The sequence below is a fragment of the Bactrocera dorsalis genome, chromosome 3, assembly GCF_023373825.1.
Source record: "Bactrocera dorsalis isolate Fly_Bdor chromosome 3, ASM2337382v1, whole genome shotgun sequence".
NCBI classification, from domain to species: Eukaryota; Metazoa; Arthropoda; class Insecta; order Diptera; family Tephritidae; genus Bactrocera; species Bactrocera dorsalis.
Genome location: NC_064305.1, coordinates 36829658 through 36851582, shown reverse-complemented (window position 1 = coordinate 36851582; position 21925 = coordinate 36829658). Strand labels below are relative to the sequence as shown.

The 21925-nt window shown below is 36.8% G+C and overlaps 2 protein-coding genes across 2 annotated transcripts in view; both read left to right on the top strand.

Annotated features, from left to right (window-relative positions):
- The first annotated feature begins 8739 nt into the window (after window positions 1-8739).
- The window catches only part of LOC125777378 (uncharacterized), a 116824-nt gene continuing 103638 nt past the window's right edge, over window positions 8740-21925 (top strand). The window contains exon 1 of the mRNA XM_049452142.1: window positions 8740-9504. The gene's annotated coding sequence lies outside the window, so the exon portion shown is untranslated. The remainder of the gene's footprint in view (window positions 9505-21925) is intronic.
- Window positions 20182-21702, top strand: LOC125777564 (ATP-dependent DNA helicase PIF1-like). Its single transcript, XM_049452658.1, has one exon. The coding sequence runs from the start codon at window positions 20182-20184 to the stop codon at window positions 21700-21702; it is 1521 nt and encodes a 506-aa protein (XP_049308615.1).

Here is a 21925-nt window from a genome sequence, read left to right as displayed (position 1 = left end):
TTAACTGTGAGACGCACAACAGTCGGAAAACGTTCATGAATTTCAAAAGTAAATATGCTACAAAGCGGTTTAGTGCAGTTCACGTATCGACCGTATCGTTCAAGACCAATAATCGCCATGTTGCTTCCTTTGGTGACGTACTTACAAATGTATTTTATCGATTACACCAAACTGCAATACTCGGCATTGATATGAGTTTCGAATGTGAATTAGACAATAATGGTGAATATAGTACGATCCATGTGTTGTCAACTTCGATACTCACGCCTCTAAATTGAATGCTAAATGTTCTGCCATTGTCGTCTGGTGAGCAACGCCGATAGAGTGGATATCCATCATTTCTAGTTTGTGTTTCCGAAAGAAAAGTGCGTGGATACTGTTTCGTGCATTTATTGACAGACATTCAAACCGAAGTGGGGTTGTGGTGTCCGCAAGGTCTATGAACCTTATTGGTTTATCACTTCGTATAATACTGAATCTTTCTTTGCATCAGGAATCGCCGCATTATTGAATGATTTCATCAATTTGATATGGTGGAACCATTTCCACCATCCAAAGAAGAATGTGTGCGTGCGGCAAACCTCTCTTTTGCAACTCAACAGAGTACATCTAGCATCTAACAGCACCATACATGCGTTGCTTCAAGATAAAGTCCATCGAAGCTGTTGAAAAGTCTTGCTATGACATCGTGACGATCGCTTTCTGATTGATCGCGACCCATAATACCGCACGTATATCATCGCATCCTGGGAGTACTCGTTCGTGTGCCTTATGTTGATGCCAAAAATAACGCCGACCGATATTAGCGCGACCTCTTCATGGCATCGTGACAAATTTCAATCTGTAATTGATCACTTTGTGTGAAAAACACATAACATTTTCACTGAATAATTTTCAAAAATTTTTCAGGCAAACGCCAAATTTGAAAGATTTAAATAATTGAAAAACAAAACAAAAAAAATTGAAAAAAAAAAATTTGTATGGAAAAAATTAACTTTTTGGAATAATCCAATTTTCCGACTTTTTCTCACGAAAACCATACAGGTTTTTTTATTTCTAAACCTTCCCCGATCCATATGGAACATTTTGTGAAAATTTCACCAAAATTAGCTCAGTCGTTCCCTTAGCGTTACTAATAAACAAACATTCATTCGTTTGTATGGGAAAAAGAAAAGGGCTGTTTTTAGGGGTTTTCCGGCAATTATTCGATTTTTTTTCTCCGCAGAAACCATCTCTGAACATCAACGAATATTTTAAAAAAAGAATTATCAAATTTGGTTCAGTCGTTTTAAAGTTATGAGCGTACATACATTTTGACGATTGACCCGGCGAACTTTGTACCGCCCAACAGTCAATGAATGTGGTGTTACAGATAACCAGAACTTTATGATTTTTTGAAAGCAATACAATGAATACATATAATATTTATAAAGCTACGTATAAAGTGAAATATTAAATCAAACTCATTTGTAAAAAAAAATATATTTAATTATTTGCTAGCTATCCAAAACATTTGGATAAACAATATTTTTTATTTTTCCATTTTGAGCAGGAATAAACAAACGGCTGGGGGTACCGACTTTGGACCATCAACATAAAGTTGGCCATGTGAAAAACATGATTCCTCCAAATTCACACCACAAACGTTAAGTGTTTGCCCTTGAGCTTTGTTGACGGACATCGCAAATGATAAACGCACAGGATATTGTAATCGTTTGAATTCAAATGGCATATCAGTTGGAATCATAGGGATACGCGGTATTAAACAAACTTCTCCTTTTGATTTACCAGTTAAGATCGTAGCTTCAATCAAATTTGGCAATAAATTTATCACTGCCAATCTGGTTCCATTACACAGTTTTGGTGGATTAATATTTCGCAATAATATAATCAAAGAACCCACTTTCAGATTCAAGCAATGCGGTGGCATAACAGCCGGTTCTAATGAATTTAAAAATTCAGTTGGATAGTTCATTGCATCATCTTGATTCATAGCACTGTCAATTGATTTATATGTCGTGACTACGCCTGGGAGTTTTGCTTGAATTTGAAAATTAATGGCATTGATATGAATGTTCTTCGGTGCTAAAATGGCGCGTTCTCTCAACCAATCATGGTTTCTGTAATTCTGAAGAATATTTGGAAAAACACATTCAATCAATTCATCTATCGAATTCGTAATTGTACAACAATTGTTCGGTACAGTGATCAATCCGTGGGTTCTGTCGATTTGTATTTTGCCATCACCAATTTGTAACAATTGTTTTGAAAACTCATGGGCAGCTGTATCATTTTGTAGGTGAATACGCATATTAATGTTCAGTGTCAATTTTTGCACATATCTCCAAAGAACTGATGACTTCAAACAGGCATTTATTTCATCAGCAGGAGTTGACCAAGGAATGACAGGCAATGTTTGTCGAAAATCCCCTAAAAGTAATATCAAAGCACCACAAAAAGCTGTTGGTTACCACGTAATTCTTGCATTGTTCGATTAAATGCTTCTAGTAATTTTTTATTCGCCATTGTACACTCATCCCATAAAATAATTGACGTTAATCGCAGAACTTTTGCCATAGCAGAATTTCTTGAAATATTGCAAGCTGGAGTTTCAATCACCTGTACATTCAATGGCAATTTTAATGCAGAGTGTGCTGTCCGACCACCTTCTAATAATGTAGCAGCAATTCCCGAAGATGCAAGTGCCAATGCAATTTTCTATTCCGATCTAATCGTGGCAAAAATCAGTGATATAACGAACGTTTCGCCTGTACCACTAGGTGCATCCAAGAAATATAACCCACCAGCATTATTGGAAATGGTTTGCATGTTTTTGCTGAATATTCATTTTGGTTATATTCGATTGTACAAATAAACGCAAATCATTAGAATTGAATTCCTGCTCACGTTGCAATTCACGATCAAACAGATCATGAATGTCACGATTTGGTGCGGTCATACCCAATTGTACTAATGTCTTATTTGCAATCCGTAGACACATATCTTCAATTATTATCAAAGCTTCGTTGTACATTTCCAAAGTTATCAACAAATCAGGATTTCTTGCATGATGACGCATACGGATTAAAATATCTTCTGCAATATTATGTTTATATTTGTTCCATAATTCAAGTGGATTTGATGGCATGCATGTTGATAATATAACGGCAAACAGCATTCGTATTTGTTGAGGATGAGCCGAAATAGATGCGTCATGAAGTGTTGAATCCCAATGAGCATCATCCTCCAACAAATGCAAAAGTTGGCATGCTTCACGGTATGTTTCACACAAATGACCGTTGACTGTTCTCAATTCTTGAAATGATTTTGGGCCATTCACGTTAACTAATAACAATCTCAAATAAAAACACTCAACATTGTTTGGATGTACTATATATATTCCGCCAATTGCATCTGTTTGGAAAATGCCAGGATGCCCATGAACTGCTGTTCCTTGTTTACGTCTTTGAAATTTTTTCGAAGACACATTCCATGTGTAATACTGAGGCACTTCAGAATATAACAAAGTTATCGCAAATGTATCAGTTTCGCATAATATGAAAAAAGCTGTTAACGTAGTTGCTGGTGGTTGCGCTGCTCTTTCCAATAAATTTGCTACATTAAAATAAACCGTTGGCCATTCTCAAGATGTACAGCCAAGTGAACAACCGCAGGATGTCTTTCGTGCATTGGAAACGACATAATCCTCCGGACAGCTTCATTGCTACTAATATAGCTACCCATTTCATACTGAGTAATTTCGTCATTTCTATTCTCACCAGCAACACCGAAAATAGCCATATCGCCCCCTTTATTTACATACTTGCAAATATATTTAATGGATTTGACAGAATTACAATATTCCACATTTATATGAGCGTTGAATATCTATGTACATATATAAATAAAAATGAATCGTCAAAATGTATGTACGCTCATAACTTTCATACGACTGAACCAAATTTGATAATTCTTTTTTTAAAATGTTCGTTGAGGTTCAGGGATGGTTTCTGCGGAGAAAAAAAAATCGAATAATTGCCGGAAAACCCCTAAAAACAGCACTTTTCTTTTTCTCATACAAACGAAAGAATGTTTGTTCGTTAGTAACGCTAAGAGAACGGCAGAACCAATATTAATGAAATTTTAAGAGGTTGTTCGTTGTAGATCAGGAAAGGTTCAGAAATAAAAAACCTGTATGCTTTTCGTGAGGAAAAGTCGGAAAATTGGATTATTCCAAAAAGTTAATTTTTTCCATACAAATTTTTTTTCAATTTTTTTGTTTTGTTTTTCAATTACTTAAATCTTTCAAATTTGGCGTTTGCCTGAAAAATTTTTGAAAATTATTCAGTGAAAATATTATGTGTTTTTCACCCAAAGTGATCAATTACAGATTGAAATTTGTCACGATGCCATAAAGAGGTCGCGCTAATATCGGTCGGCGTTATTTTTGGCATCAACATAAGGCACACGAACGAGTACTCCCAGGATGCGATGATATACGTGCGGTATTATGGGTCGCGATCAATCAGAAAGCGATCGTCGCGATGTCATAGCAAAATTTTCAACAGCTTCGATGGACTTTATCTTGAAGCAACGCATATATGGTGCTGTTAGATGCTAGATGTACTCTGTTGAGTAGCAAAAGAGAGGTTTGCCGCACGCACACATTCTTCTTTGGATGGTGGAAGGTGGTTCCACCATATCAATTTGATGAAATCATTCAATAATGCGGCAATTCCTGATGCAAAGAAAGATCCAGTATTATACGAAGTGATGAAAACCAATAGGGTTCATGGACCTTGCGGACACCACAACCCCACTTCGGTTTGAATGTCTGTCAATAAATGCACGAAACAGTATCCACGTACTTTTCTTTCGGAAACACAAACTAGAAATGATGGATATCCACTCTATCGGCGTTGCTCACCAGACGACAATGGCAGAACATTTAGCATTCAATTTAGAGGCGTGAGTATCGAAGTTGACAACATATGGATCGTACTATATTCATCATTATTGTCTAATTCACATTCGAAACTCATATCAATGCCGAGTATTGCAGTTTGGTGTAATCTATAAAATACATTTGTAAGTACGTCACCAAAGGAAGCAACATGGCGATTATTGGTCTTGAACGATGCGGTTGATACGTGAACTGCAATAAAGCGCTTTGTAGGATATTTAGTTTTGCAATTCATGAACGTTTTCCGACTGTTGTGCGTCTCGCAGTTAATGTATAAAGTGTATTTTAACCCAGAGAATTCAGTACAGCCAGTGGAAAAACTGCCAGCAACAAAATTAACATTGACGAGTTTTTTCTCAACTTTCGTCAGTGATCCGTTTGCGAGAACATTGCTCTATTCGGAAATGCCTTGATATTATACATGGAATGCATAGTCGAAGAAATGGTTTCGCAAAAAGCAAGGCCAACCAGTAGGTGAACATCCAGGTGTGTTCTCAACTAATGACTTGGGATCAATTTACACAATCCAACCGAAAAACGACGATTGCTAATACCTTCGGTGTCTATTGATAAACATACGTGGTCCAATTTCATTGAGTCATTGCGTAGTTTGAGTGGTACGGTGCGTACATGTTTTGGAGAAGTAAGCCAGCAATTACAATTGCTGGAACATGTTAATCACTGGAATGCAAATGAAATTCACACACTTTTCGCGATAACATTTCGAGATATCAACCTCCAAATCTGCGTTAATTATGGGATACGAACAAAAATGATATTGCAGAAGACATTTTACTTCATCTTCGCTAAAAATTGGAAATGGTACAATTTCGGTTGATACTTCCGGTGGTTCGATATCAATTCCATCTTCACTTTATCAATTCACGAAAGATGAACTCATCACGAATGTTTATCCGAACATTGGCCAAATTATCGTAACTACGATTCCTTAAGTGCACGTGCAATGATAGCTGCCAAAAATACAGATGTTGATGACTTAAACTGGAAGATTCAAAGTTAAATTCCGGGAGACTTGCGCTCATATAAATCGATCGATCGTCTTGACAATGAAGATGACGCCGTGAATTATCCAGTGGAATTTGTAAATTCTTTGGAGAGGCTTGGTATGGCACCGCGTCATTCGCGTCTCAAAGTAGGATCCGTCATTATTATGTTTCGCAATCTTCATGCGCCGAAACTGTGTAATGGAACCCGACTGATTGTGACGCACCTATCGAATACAAGGGGGAGAATGCTTGATTCTACGAGTTCCTTTGAGATCTAACGATTTTCCATATCAGTTCAAACGTATTCCGTTTCCAGTGAAAATTGCTTTTGAGATGACAATCAACGGGACCTAAAGATAGTCGCATAGTGTGAGGTATAAATTTGTAAGTGATATGTTTTTCTGTACACCTGAACAGAAACCAAAAAATGTTGTTTATAAAGCTGCGTTACATTGAAATAAAAAAACAAAAATGAAATGATAAATCTAACTTTCTTTTCATTTCCAAATACATAATTTCACGCAGGACAACGGCTGCGGGGTCAGCTAGTATTTAAATAAAAATGAATCGTCAAAATGTATGTACGCTCATAACTTTCATACGACTGAACCAAATTTGATAATTCTTTTTTTAAAATATTCGTTGATGTTCAGAGATGGTTTTTGTGGAGAAAAAAATTCGAATAATTGCCGGAAAACCCCTAAAAGCAGCCCTTTTCTTTTTCTCATACAAACGAATGAATGTTTGTTGGTTTGTAACGCTAAGAAAACGGCTGAACCAATATTGATGAAATTTTCAAGAGAATGTTCCGTGTGAATCGGGGAAGGTTTAGAAATAAAAAAACCTGTATGCTTTTAGTGAGGCAAAGTCGGAAAATTGGATTATTTCAAAAAGTTAATTTTTTCCATACACATTTTTTTTCAAATTTTTTTGTTTTGTTTTTCAATTATTTGAATCTTTCAAATTTGGCGTTTGCTTCAAAAATTTTTGAAAATAATTCAGTGAAAATGTTATGTGTTTTTCACACAAAGTGATCAATTACAGATTGAAATTTGTTTCGATTTCTCGAAGAGGTCGCGCTAATATCGGTCGGCGTTCTTTTTGGCATCAACTTACATCAGCAGCTCAAGGCAAATGAACGAGTACTCCCAGAATGCGATGGCATCGCGGTCAATCAGCAAGCGATCGTCACGATATCACAGCAAGACTTTTCAAGCAACAGCTTCGATGGACTTTATCTTGAAGCACCGTATATATGGTGCTGTTAGATGCTAGATGTACTCTGTTGAGTTGCAAAAGAGAGGTTTGCCGCACGCACACATTCTTCTTTGGATGGTGGTTACACCAGATCAAATTGATGAAATCATTTCTGCGGAAATTCTTGATGCAGAGAAAAATTCAGTATTACTCGAAGTGATGAAAACCAATAAGGTTCATGGACCTTGCGGACACCACAATCCCACTTCGGTTTGTATGTTTGACAATAAATGCACGAAACAGTATCCACGTGCTTTTCTTTCGGAAACACAAACTAGAAGTGATGGATATCCACTCTATCGGCGTCGCTCATCCGACGACAATGGCAGAACATTCAGCATTCAATTTAGAAGAGTGAATATCGAAGTTGACAACAAATGGATCGTACTATATTCATCATTATTGTCTAACTCACATTCAAAACTCATATCAATGTTAAGTATTGCAGTTTGGTGTAATCGATAAAATACGTTTGTAAGTACTACACCAAAGGAAGCAACATGGCGGTTATTGGTCTTGAACGATACGGTTGATACGTGAACTGCACTAAAGTGCTTTGTAGGATATTTATTTTTGCAATTCATGAACGTTTTTCGACTGTTGTGCGTCTCGCAGTTAATTTGAAGAATGGCCAAAGAGTTTATTTCAACCCAGGGAATCTAGTACAGCCAGTGGAAACACCGCCAGCAACAAAATTAACATTTACGAGTTTTTGCTCAACTTTCGTCAGTGATCCGTTTGCGAGAACATTGCTCTCTTTGCAAATACCTTGATATTATACTTGGAATGCATCGTGGAAGAAATATTTGCACAGAAAGCAAGGCCAACCAGTAGATTGACGTCCAGGTGTGTACTCAACTAATGCCTTCGGATGAATTTACACAATCCACCAGAAAAACGACGATCGGTTGCTATTGATTAATGTAAGGTGTGCGCAAGCTTTGGAGAAGTAAGCCAGCAATTGCAATTGCTGGAATCAAAAGATGTACGATGCGATAGATACTTCGAATGGAAATGAAGGCCGCACACTTTTCGCGATGATCACTTTGACATATCAGCCTTCAAACCCGCGTAAATTATGGGATACCAACAAAAATCACATTGCCGAGCAAATTTTATATCGTATTCGCTAAGAATTGGAAAATGGTCAATTTCGGTTGATACTTCCGGTGGTTTGATATCAATTCTATCTGCCGTTTATCAATTAACGAAAGATGAACTCATCACGAATGTTCGGACATTGGACAAATTGTCGTAACTACGACTCTTTAAGTGCACGCGCAATGTTAACTGCCAAAAATACCGATGTTGTTGACTTAACCTGGAAGATTCAAAGTCAAATTCCAGGAGACTTGCGGTCAAACAAAAAGTGTTGTTTATCAAGCTGCGTTATATTGAAAAAAAATGAAATGTTAAATTCAACTTCGTAAGCTTCGAAAGCTGAAAAGCGCTCAATGTATGGTAAAATTATTTTTAAAAACACACCAACGCCAGCGGATTATACGTTTTCATATTAACATACATACATCAATAATAGTTTAATCATTTACTAAACGATTTGTGACCTACTTAGCTACGCTCTTTCGCTCTCAAAATTTATGAACTTTCGTCTTAACTAGCATACTTATTATTCCCACCTACAAACTTACTTGCATTATATTTATATCAACATGTAGGTATGTATGTAGCAGGCAGATCGACAAACAAAGTAGGCTTTGAAAAGACATCGAACTATATTACGGTGCATTTATTTTGCATAGAGAAATACATGAATATTTTGTTTTTTGTAGGTATATAGAGCTTTGACTCTTAGCTTAATTATTGAAGTTTGTGTGAATTTGTGAAAAAAATAAATATAGCGCAAAGCAAATTTCCGAGCAAAAACCGGTAAGTTTTGAACTGTTGAAATGAATTACACGAATGTATGTGTTTCCTTATTTGATAAAACATATGGTGTACCACTATTAATGTAGGCATTTTTTAATTTAATTTATTCTTTTTTAATTGAAAGAAAAATTCCACGACCCACACGAGGAAATATAAGTCGGCGAACGCGTCATGCAAATGCTACGGCATTACAAAGGCGATCACAGACTCCAGATGAACGAGCACAAGCTAATGCATCGCAGCGTGAACGTAATGCACGAAATAGATCTGTTGTACCTGAAATTATGCGTGCTGCTTTTAATTACAACAGTCAGATTAATTACAGTATCTACGGATATATTGGAATAATGGACGCAATATGTCCACATTGTGATGCGGCTAAATTTCCAGGTGAAACGCCCGGCATGTGTTGTGCTAATAGCAAAGTGAGATTGCCACCTTTAGAAACTCCACCCGAACCATTGTCGTCATTAATTTTTGGGACTTCTGAAAATTCGAAGCACTTTTTGGGTCATATTCCACAATACAATTCGGCGTTTCAAATGTCTTCTTTTGGTTCTACTAACATTATTAGAGATAATTTTATGCCGACGTTTAATGTAAATACTTAAACAAGATTGTCCCAATCAATCTGAATCATAAAAGTATTCTATCGTTTTAAAAATTATTATGCAACATATACCGCAAATTGCATACATGTTGCAGATTCAGGGCCAAATTTATGTGGGAGTGACAGACGGACGTAGGACCAGAAGTGGACGTAGCTTTGACGTGACAAGAATGTAACAGATAACAACCCTGCTTCTACAAAAAAAGAGACGAGACAACGAAAGAACGAACAAGTAGAGACAGAGAACGATTTTTAGCTTAACCGACTCTAACGAACGATCAAACAGTTTCAGTTTTGTCATCAACCAGAGCGGACGCTCCGGTTATAACATACGTTAAGGACAATTGTATTAAGCTATAAGTGCATAATTCAAATAAATAAATTAACGCTTTTAATTAAATATAACCACCTATATTTGGGGGCTCGTGCCGGAATACATATTCGGTGCCGGAATATATATTCAGTGCCGCCATACGTACTCGTGCCGGAATACGTACTCGTATATACAAATCTACGTAAATATAATTTGAGCAAAACAGCATTTGCGCCTGTTGCGCTAACAACACGCACTTGTGACCTGCATACATATATCCATATTTGCCGCTAAGCAAATTGGAGTAACGGGCGAAAATAACATATGCGCTTGTTGCATTAACAGCACGCATTTGTAACCATTACATTCATATTGGGCGTGGATTACTAGCAGTAAATTGGAGTAACCGGTAGAAGGTAGCACATACGCTTGTTGCAATAACAGCACGCATTTGTGACCAAAGTTCACGGAATATTTTAACGCTATTTTTTCACCGTTACATACATATGTATACATGAACATATAAAAATATATGTATTACATATGAATGGTAAAACCTAACGGAGTTGGTCACCACTGAAGCACCGTTATAAGCAGCAACCACCTCAGCGACGCCAACAAACGGTGAAAAAGAAAAGAACGCAATTCTAGTTCAGCGACGACGCGACCATACGTACATACATACGTATGTGCACACAAGTTGTTACGAGCAGATCTAATTCGCATACTCCTGCGCCGACGGAGACATAAGCATTGCGAGCAGAACATTCGCTTGAGCAGAGGAGTCTACGAACATAAAGGGTGATTTTTTAAGAGCTTGATAACTTTTTTTAAAAAAAAAAACGCATAAAATTTGCAAAATCTCATCGGTTCTTTATTTGAAACGTTAGCTTGGTTCATGACATTTACTTTTTGAAGATAATTTCATTTAAATGTTGACCGCGGCTGCGTCTTAGGTGGTCCATTCGGAAAGTCCAATTTTGGGCAACTTTTTCGAGCATTTCGGCCGGAATAGCCCGAATTTCTTCGGAAATGTTGTCTTCCAAAGCTGGAATAGTTGCTGGCTTATTTCTGTAGACTTTAGACTTGACGTAGCCCCACAAAAAATAGTCTAAAGGCGTTAAATCGCATGATCTTGGTGGCCAACTTACGGGTCCATTTCTTGAGATGAATTGTTGTCCGAAGTTTTCCCTCAAAATGGCCATAGAATCGCGAGCTGTGTGGCATGTAGCGCCATCTTGTTGAAACCACATGTCAACCAAGTTCAGTTCTTCCATTTTTGGCAACAAAAAGTTTGTTAGCATCGAACGATAGCGATCGCCATTCACCGTAACGTTGCGTCCAACAGCATCTTTGAAAAAATACGGTCCAATGATTCCACCAGCGTACAAACCACACCAAACAGTGCATTTTTCGGGATGCATGGGCAGTTCTTGAACGGCTTCTGGTTGCTCTTCACCCCAAATGCGGCAATTTTGCTTATTTACGTAGCCATTCAACCAGAAATGAGCCTCATCGCTGAACAAAACACGCGCGCGAAACACATTTCGAACCGAACACTGATTTTGGTAATAAAATTCAATGATTTGCAAGCGTTGCTCGTTAGTAAGTCTATTCATGATGAAATGTCAAAGCATACTGAGCATCTTTCTCTTTGACACCATGTCTGAAATCCCACGTGATCTGTCAAATACTAATGCATGAAAATCCTAACCTCAAAAAAATCACCCGTTACAAGTTGTTCCGAGCAGAATTCACTCGCATACTTCTGCGCCTGCGGAGACGTACATATCATTGCGAGCAGAACATTCGTCTGAGCAGAGGAGTCTACGTTTACGCACAACTTAATACAAGCAGAGCCCAATTGCAAACTTCAGCGGCACTCCGCCGTTGCCATACCAGTGTATACCAATTATAGCAGTTGAAAAAAGAGCAGCGAGAAGGCGAAGTTGAAGACGAAATCAAGAAGAAGTTAAAGAAGTTGAAGACGAAATAAAGAAGAAGTTAAAGAAGCTGAAGACGAAATAAAGAAGAAGTTGAAGACGAAATAAACAAGAAGTTAAAGAAGTCGAAACGAAAGCTGACCATTTGAAGACGAAATAAATATGTAAGAAGAAGGTGATCTAAATGAGCAAAAAGAAGACGAAAGTAAGGTGAAGAAGTTAAGTAATAAATTAAATAGAGGAAGTGAGAAGACAAATAAAATAAACAACGTGTAAGCAGAAGGTTAAGAAATATATTAGAAATTTCCATACAGAAAATATAAATATAAGTGAGAAAAGAAACAGTGCATATAGAGTAAAGTAGGGATCGAAATTAGTGAGTGTATGTGCACGTATGTGACGTGTATTTTGAAAAGTGAAAGTTTTTGTGAGCACGTACATATAAACGTAGCGTGTAAGTTGAAGGTGTTATAACCTTATAGTAATACGCCAACAAACATACGTACACATATACGCACAACAATTAGAAGCACAAGTAAAGAATTTCGATAATAAATTGTTAACAAAATATGTTTTACTTATGTTTGAATTAATGTTCGAATTGATTGATTGTTTTGCTTTAATATATCTATTTCATAACAATTAGTGTGCGTTAAATTATCGTTGTATGTTTATTTACGCGTAATTTGTCAATAATCTAAATCTCACTTAAAGCATTAAACCTATGTAAGTTGTTTATGAATTTCTGTACATATGTAGGTTGAAATTGATCTTCGATCTATCACTATCAAAATAACTTGTATTTTATAATCATCACGCTACAATACAATTTCATTATAATTATACCTTGATAACCTATAAGTTTAAATATTTAAATTCACATTTTATATAATTCATACATATATGTATATTATAAGTATTGTAAACATGAATACAGATGCTATAGACGCGGACGCTGTCTTAAAAATGACGGTAGTGACCTTGAAGGAAAAATTAAGAAGCTTGGGGTTAGGAATAGTCGGATGTAAACATGAACTTAGGGAAAGACTGCTCCGACATTTAGGCCTGATCGACCTTTAAAGATATTCAGGAAAGCCTTTCAACCTTTGATGGCAATGACACGTCCAATGTAGAGAAGTGGATTGAGCAGATCGAAGAGAATGCAGAAATTGTAAATTGGAACGAGGTTCACAAATTTATATATGCGAAACAATTACTACGTGGTGCCGCTAAACTTTTTGTAAGTAGTCAAACTGGGTTGCGTAACTGGAATTCCCTGACATCTGCTCTAATCAAGGAGTTTGGTAACAAGTTGTCGGCGGCTGACGTTCATAAAGTGCTGGGTAAAAGATTGAAGAAGCCAGGAGAATCATACCGTGAATATTTATATACGTTGATGGAGATAGGCAAATCTGTACGCTTGGATGAAGGAAGTTTATTAAAATATTTTGTAGACGGCATTCCCGGTTCTAAATTCAGTAAGGCTACACTGTACCAGGCGAAAACCATAAGCGAGCTTAAAGAACAAATAGTCACTTACGAAAAGATAACACGGGACTCGAGGGATAATCATAAGAAAGTTGAAATACATAATAGGGCCAAACAAGAAAACATTAGTTCTTCGCTGCCAGCAAGAGTCGAAAAGAGGTGCTTTAAATGTGGCGAATTTTTGCATGTAGCGAAAGAGTGCAAGCACAAACAATTCAAGTGTTTTAAGTGCCAACAAATGGGGCATAGGTCGTTCGAATGCAAGGCGCAGCAAGGCGCAGCAAGGCGCCAGTACAAATCGTGAACAGGGTCACGTAAATTCAATCGGTGAAGTCTCTAAAGCTAATTTGAAACTTAAACAAATAAAAATTTGCAATGTCGACGCATGGGCTCTAATCGAGCTGTAGTTTGTGTCTGATGAGATGTGACACATTTAGCAAGGTGGACAAATCCATAAAGTTAACTCCAGAACAACGGCAGTTGTTTGGTGTCAGTGCAGCTAAAATATCAACGATGGGTAGTTTTGAGGCGATGGTATTGATCGATAACAGCCCTGTAAACTTGACATTCCACGTCGTAGAAACAGATGACATTAGCTACGAGGTGATCATTGGTAATTCAATTTTTAAACATTTCGACATGATGGTTCGCGACAATGGTGTTGAATTCAAGAGAAGAGTGATTACACAGAGTAGTGATAAATCGGATGGGGCAAAAAATGGCGTATCAAAGGACGATGATCCGATGACAAACATTTTCTTAAATAAATGCTTTAACCCATTAGGTCCCAATGCTCCCATTTGGGAATTTGTACAAATAACGAAATTTTATCAAAAATCACCCATATATCGAACAGCCGATAACCAGTTTCATATTCTCACATTCCTATGCTTATAATCAGCTGTTCTTGATGATCTCCAATGATCATGTGTACAGGAGCAAGCAAATATTTTCGGAAGTGGTACATTTTTCTTTTCTTCGGGTTTTTTTCGCTAAATTTGTTTATTTTAACAATAAAATCCATGTGTAATCTTCTTTATTGTGCTATATTGTGACGTAAGTAAATAAAATAAACAGTTTTTTATCGAACAAATTGCTTGAATTTTTTAATACCGATGAATTTGTAATGTTCCCAATTGGGAGCATTGGTCCCTATGTCAAAATTGTGTCGTTTAGACTGAAATTGTATGTTCAGCCAAAGAGCTCTAAAACTTCATGAAATTGAGGATTTTTTAGAAGAAATTCTCGAAGACGTAGAGATGGGTGACGAAAGAACTATTGATATAGTGCAACTGCCACCAGATGCTGATATCTGACTGGTTGCGAAGATGTTGGTGAAGACAATCTCGATGAAGTTGTAGAACTGAAGGACGTAACTCCCGAAGTAGAAATTCACTGTACGGAAAGAGAACAAGATATCGCCTTCTCACCAAGTGCAACTGCAAAACGTCAAAAGCTGGACGAAGAAAATTCAACCAGCAAAACTAGATCACTACTGATGCAACCTACAGTCAAAATTTTTCATCGTCTGAACGTTGCGAAAATAGCAAAGCAAGCATTCGGGAAAAATTTCAACAAAAAGAGCCATTCGAAATTTTTGAGTTTTTTTTGACGATTTGCTAGTCCAACACTTAGTTAAAGAAAGTGTGCGCTATGCACACCAAAACAATTTTCATGGTTTTTCCCTTTCTTCAGAGTGTTTTCGTAAGTTTTTAGGCATATAGATTTTTACATCATACCAAAGTTTACCATCTGAAAAGATGTATTGGTGCACTGACGATGACGTTGATATACAAATTGTAAGAAACTGTATGCCGAAAAACAGATACCTAGAAATCAAGAGATTTTTGCACTTTGCTAACAACGATAACATTGGCAACAGTCTTCTTGGAAAGGACTTCAAAATTAAGCCATTGATAGAAAAACTCAACGAAAATTTTTTGAAACTCAACGTGTTTTCAAAACAATTGTCTATAGATGAGCAGATGGTACGATATTACGGAGGTCACTTCCTAAAGCAATTTATTAAAGGAAAGCCAATACGTTTTGGGTTAAAACAGTGGATTATGGCCTGTGGAGAAACTGAGTTTTGTTACAATATTGAACTGTATCAAGGAATAAATATAGTTTAAAAAAAAAACTAAAAAACACGCTTTTAAAGCATATCAAACTAAAAAGTGAAAAATAATTCTTTGTATAAACTAACAATAATAATGAAGGATTGCATTATTGTGAGAAAAGCGTGGCATGCTCGATGTATGAAAAATATGTCACAAAGCACCCCACGCTTTTCTCACAATAATGCAGGAATTTTTCCTTCATTATTATTGTTAGTTAATACAAAGAATTATTTTTCACTTTTTAGTTTGATATGCTTTAAAAGCGTGTTTTTTAGTTTTTTTAAACTATATTTATTTTTAATTTTTTAGTTTGATGTGAGAAACCCCAAAATTTGTTAAAATATGAACTATGACATGAAGTATTGGTTAATTAAATCGATACTTTGGCAGCATTTAATATCTACTCGTAACATTTCATTGCCTAATTGTTACATTATTTGCGACCAAGTTCTATTGACGACTTTACGAATTATTACTTATAAATCGAATCATTTCTTCTAAAGCTTCACTGTTACATGGGGTTTTATCTCTCAACTTTGAACAGTCCAGTTCTTCAATTCGAATACAGTCCAAAGATCTACAACGACTAAGTGCTACATAAGCTTGTTCAGCAGCAAACAGTCGAGAGACCAGATAAATTACTGCATGTTCTACTGTACAACCCTGCATTTTATAAACGGTCGACGCTCAAATCAGTATGCTATTTAAATGTCACTAAAACTAGTTTTATATAGATTTTGCATACTTTTAAGCGCATCTTTTTGGTGAGCTGCTTAAACTTACTATTGCCTTCCTACAGTGTCGCTCAAATATTCCACGTTTCAGTACCACTTAAAAAAGTTACAAACATACATACATACATACATACATACAAGTGAAGCTAATAAAAGCGTATTAAAAAGAGAGATCCTGTTGAGAAGGATTTGACAAGTGTGGGAGAAAAGGTCATAACTTCAATGGTTAATCATCTGGAGAATCCTGAAGACCACGAACTATATTTCGACAATTTCTTTTCAAGTTTCAGACTGATTTCACTTTTAAGTAAGAAAAATGTGCGTGCCACCGAAACAGCTTGATTCAATCGTCTCAATAAGTGTCCTATAAAAACAGATGATGCTATGAAAAAAGTACCTCGAGGCGTTGTTGATTATAGATTTGACAAACATAGGGAAGTACTACTTATCTCATTGAATGATAATAGATGTGTAAAAGTTATTAGCAATCACCTAAATATATATCCAATGCTACCGGTTCAAAGATACTGCAAAAAGGACAAAAAGTATGTCGAAGTACTTCAGCCTAATGTAAAATCACAATATAATAAGTACATGGAGGTGTTGATAAGTTAGACTGGCATATTAATAAATACCCTGTGAAAATTAGAGGAAAAAAGTGGTACTTCAGGCTTTTTACAAACTGTTTGGATATTTGTATGTACAATGCATTCGTTTTATATAACACAAGTCATGAAAGGATTTCTTATCTTGACTTCATTCGTATGGTAGCGCGAAGCTATTTGCATATAAAGGGTGATTTTTTAAGAGCTTGATAACTTTTTTTTTAAAAAAACGCATAAAATTTGCAAAATCTCATCGGTTCTTTATTTGAAACGTTAGATTGGTTCATGACATTTACTTTTTGAAGATAATTTCATTTAAATGTTGACCGCGGCTGCGTCTTAGGTGGTCCATTCGGAAAGTCCAATTTTGGGCAACTTTTTCGAGCATTTCGGCCGGAATAGCCCGAATTTCTTCGGAAATGTTGTCTTCCAAAGCTGGAATAGTTGCTGGCTTATTTCTGTAGACTTTAGACTTGACGTAGCTCCACAAAAAATAGTCTAAAGGCGTTAAATCGCATGATCTTGGTGGCCAACTTACGGGTCCATTTCTTGAGATGAATTGTTGTCCGAAGTTTTCCCTCAAAATGGCCATAGAATCGCGAGCTGTGTGGCATGTAGCGCCATCTTGTTGAAACCACATGTCAACCAAGTTCAGTTCTTCCATTTTTGGCAACAAAAAGTTTGTTAGCATCGAACGATAGCGATCGCCATTCACCGTAACGTTGCGTCCAACAGCATCTTTGAAAAAATACGGTCCAATGATTCCACCAGCGTACAAACCACACCAAACAGTGCATTTTTCGGGATGCATGGGCAGTTCTTGAACGGCTTCTGGTTGCTCTTCACCCCAAATGCGGAAATTTTGCTTATTTACGTAGCCATTCAACCAGAAATGAGCCTCATCGCTGAACAAAATTTGTCGATAAAACACATTTCGAACCGAACACTGATTTTGGTAATAAAATTCAATGATTTGCAAGCGTTGCTCGTTAGTAAGTCTATTCATGATGAAATGTCAAAGCATACTGAGCATCTTTCTCTTTGACACCATGTCTGAAATCCCACGTGATCTGTCAAATACTAATGCATGAAAATCCTAACCTCAAAAAAATCACCCGTTACATTCTGACTATTACAAAACATGTTCTAGCTGCTATTCCAAATGGAAAACAAAAACGATGTGCGGTTCTGTGAAAAAGATGGACGTAAGATGTGTACTGAATGCGATCGAGGTATGCACGTTCATTGCTTTGTGGACTATCACAATATGATTTAAGTCTTATTTACCCAATGTTGGGATCTAACTATTCAGGTGAAATAAAATATATATATGATTTCTGAAAACCGAAATTTGTGAGTTTGTCTCCATATTTTAAACCAGACTAACTAATTAAATGGGGAAAAAATTGCATAAAAAAAGTTGGGACCTAATGGGTTAACATTGATTTTAAGGAAACAGATTATGATCTAAGTCATCTTAATAACCAGTTAGCAAGCACGGTAAGACAGATGAACCGAAGAAAGACGATAACCCACTAGTGAATATGAAAATCGTTCTCACCGACGAAGTTCCTGTTTACCAACCACCACGAAGGGTGTCATATGAAGAGCAAAAAGTGATAGAAAAACAAGTCGAACAGTGGTTAGACGAAGGCATAATACGCCCAAGCTGTTCAAGTTAAGCTTCACCTGTGGTGCTCGTGTCAAAGAAGAATGGTACAAAACGACTTTGCTGCGATTACCGTAAACTCAATTCGAAGATCATACGGGATAATCTTCCCATGACCCTAATCGATGACGCGCTAGAGAAGCTTAGAGAAGCGAACGTATACACAACTTTGGATCTGGCCAATGGCTTCTTCCACGTACCGGTGGATGCGAATTCGCGCAAATACACGGCATTTGTTACACACAGTGGCCAGTATGAATTTCAGTATGTGCCTTTTGGTATATGTAACTCACCAGCAGTATTTTGCCGTTACATTCATGCGATTTTGAAAGATTATATAAAAGATGGCACAGTAGTTGCTTATATGGACGACCTCGTGAGCAAAGACTGAAGAAGAAGCTTTGGGAAAATTAAGAAGGGTATTGGAAACAGCATCTGATAAAGGACTGAGGTTTAAATGGGAAAAATGTCAATTCCTCAAACAAAAGATAGAGTTCTTAGGGTAAGTTATCGAGAACGGAACTATCAGACCTAGTACAGACAAGACAAAAGCCATAGAAAGCTTCCCCTTACCGCACATAAAGAAGTCCTTGCAGAGATTCTTAGGCTTAATGTCTTACTTTCGACGTTTCATCAAAAATCATGCTTTAGTTGCGAGGCCATTGTCAGATATGCTGAAGAAAAACGGAGAGTTTAGAATGTGTGGCGAAGCGTTAGCATCGTTCCAGCCATTGAAAACAGCCCTTATTCAGGCACCAGTTCTAGCGCTGTTCAATCCTAAAGCGATGACGGAAATCCACACCGTCGCCTCTATGTATGGAATCGGAGCCATTCTTCTCCAAAAGAACTCCGAAAACCAACAACTCCATCCAATCCAATTTATGAGTCGCAAAACAACCCCTGCTGAACAGAAATATCACTCCTACGAGATGGAAGTACTCGCCATAGTCGGAGCTTAAAAAGTGGCGCGTGTATGTATTGGGGTTAAGATTTAAATTAATCACTGACTGCAACGCTTTTACGATGACGTTGCAGAAAAAATACGTACCGTTACGGGTAGCAAGATGGGCAATGTACCTCCAGGAGTATGAATACGTAATTGAACACCGGCGGGAAACACAGATGAGACACGTGGACGCTCTTAGTAGGGTTGAGTGTATGGTTATAGAAGATTCATTAAGACACCGACTTAGAGAGGCACAATTGAAAGATACGTGGACGAAGGCAGTACGTAAGATTTTAGAAACGAAAAGCTACGAAGACTTTTATATCTGTAACAATATCCTTTTCAAAGATTCAGCTCGACAGCTGATTGTGGTACCAGCGCAGATGGAGAGAGAGTTAATTGAGATAGCACATCGTCAAGGACATTTCTCTGTTAACAAGACTAAAGATTGCATTGAGAAGGATTTCTATTTCGGCTCATCCTCAACAAATACGAATGCTGTTTGCCGTTATATTATCAACATGTGTGCCATCAAATCCACTTGAATTATGGAACAAATATAAACATAATATTGCAGAAGATATTTTAATCCGTATGCGTCATCATGCAAGAAATACTGATTTGTTGATAACTTTGGAAATGTACAACGAAGCTTTGATAATAATTGAAGATATGTGTCTACGGATTGCAAATAAGACATTAGTACAATTGGGTATGACCGCACAAAATCGTGACATGCATGATCTGTTTGATCGTGAATTGCAACGTGAGCAGGAACTCAATTCTAATGATTTGCGTTTATTTGTACAATCGAATATAACCAAAATGAATATTCAGCAAAAACATGTCTATGACACAATCATGCAAACCATTTCCAATAATGCTGGTGGGTTATATTTCTTGGATGCACCTGGTGGTACAGGCAAAACGTTCGTTATATCACTGATTTTTGCCACGATTCGATCGGAACAGAAAATTGCATTGGCACTTGCATCTTCGGGAATTGCTGCTACATTATTAGAAGGTGGTCGGACAGCACACTCTGCATTAGAATTGCCATTGAATGTACAGGTGATTGAAACTCCAGCTTGCAATATTTCAAGAAATTCTGCTATGGCAAAAGTTCTGCGATTAACGTCAATTATTTTATGGGATGAGTGTACAATGGCGAATAAAAAATTACTAGAAGCATTTAATCGAACAATGCAAGATTTACGTGGTAACCAACAGCTTTTTGGTGGTGCTTTGATATTACTGTTAGGGGATTTTCGACAAACATTGCCTGTCATTCCTTGGTCAACTCCTGCTGATGAAATAAATGCCTGTTTGAAGTCATCAGTTCTTTGGAGATATGTACAAAAATTGACACTGAACATTAATATGCATATTCACCTACAAAATGATCCAGCTGCCCATGAGTTTTCAAAACAATTGTTACAAATTGGTGATGGCAAAATACAAATCGACAGAACCAACGGATTGATCACTGTACCGAACAATTTTTGTACAATTACGAAATCGATAGATGAATTGATTGAATGTGTTTTTCCAAATATTCTTCAGAATTACAGAAACCATGATTGGTTGAGAGAACGCGCCATTTTAGCACCGAAGAACATTCATATCAATGCCATTAATTTTCAAATTCAAGAAAAACTCCCAGGCGTAGTCACGACATATAAATCAATTGACAGTTCTATGAATCAAGATGAGGCAATGAATTATCCAACTGTATTTTTAAATTCATTAGAACCGGCTGTTATGCCACCGCATTGCTTGAATCTGAAAGTGGGTTCTTTGATTATATTATTGCGAAATATTAATCCACCAAAACTGTGTAATGGCACCAGATTGGCAGTGATAAATTTATTGCCAAATTTGATTGAAGCTACGATCTTAACTGGTAAATCAAAAGGAGAAGTTTGTTTAATACCGCGTATCCCTATGATTCCAACTGATATGCCATTTGAATTCAAACGATTACAATATCCTGTGCGTTTATCATTTGCGATGTCCGTCAACAAAGCTCAAGGGCAAACACTTAACGTTTGTGGTGTGAATTTGGAGGAATCATGTTTTTCACATGGCCAACTTTATGTTGATGGTCCAAAGTCGGTACCCCCAGCCGTTTGTTTATTCCTGCTCAAAATGGAAAAATAAAAAATATTGTTTATCCAAATGTTTTGGATAGCTAGCAAATAATTAAATATATTTTTTTTTACAAATGAGTTTGATTTAATATTTCACTTTATACGTAGCTTTATAAATATTATATGTATTCATTGTATTGCTTTCAAAAAATCATAAAGTTCTGGTTATCTGTAACACCACATTCATTGACTGTTGGGCGGTACAAAGTTCGCCGGGTCAGCTAGTATATTAT

Excerpts from the sequence above, each read along its gene's own strand:
- LOC125777564 (XM_049452658.1), top strand. The coding sequence starts at position 20,182 with ATGTACAACGAAGCTTTGATAATAATTGAAGATATGTGTCTACGGATT.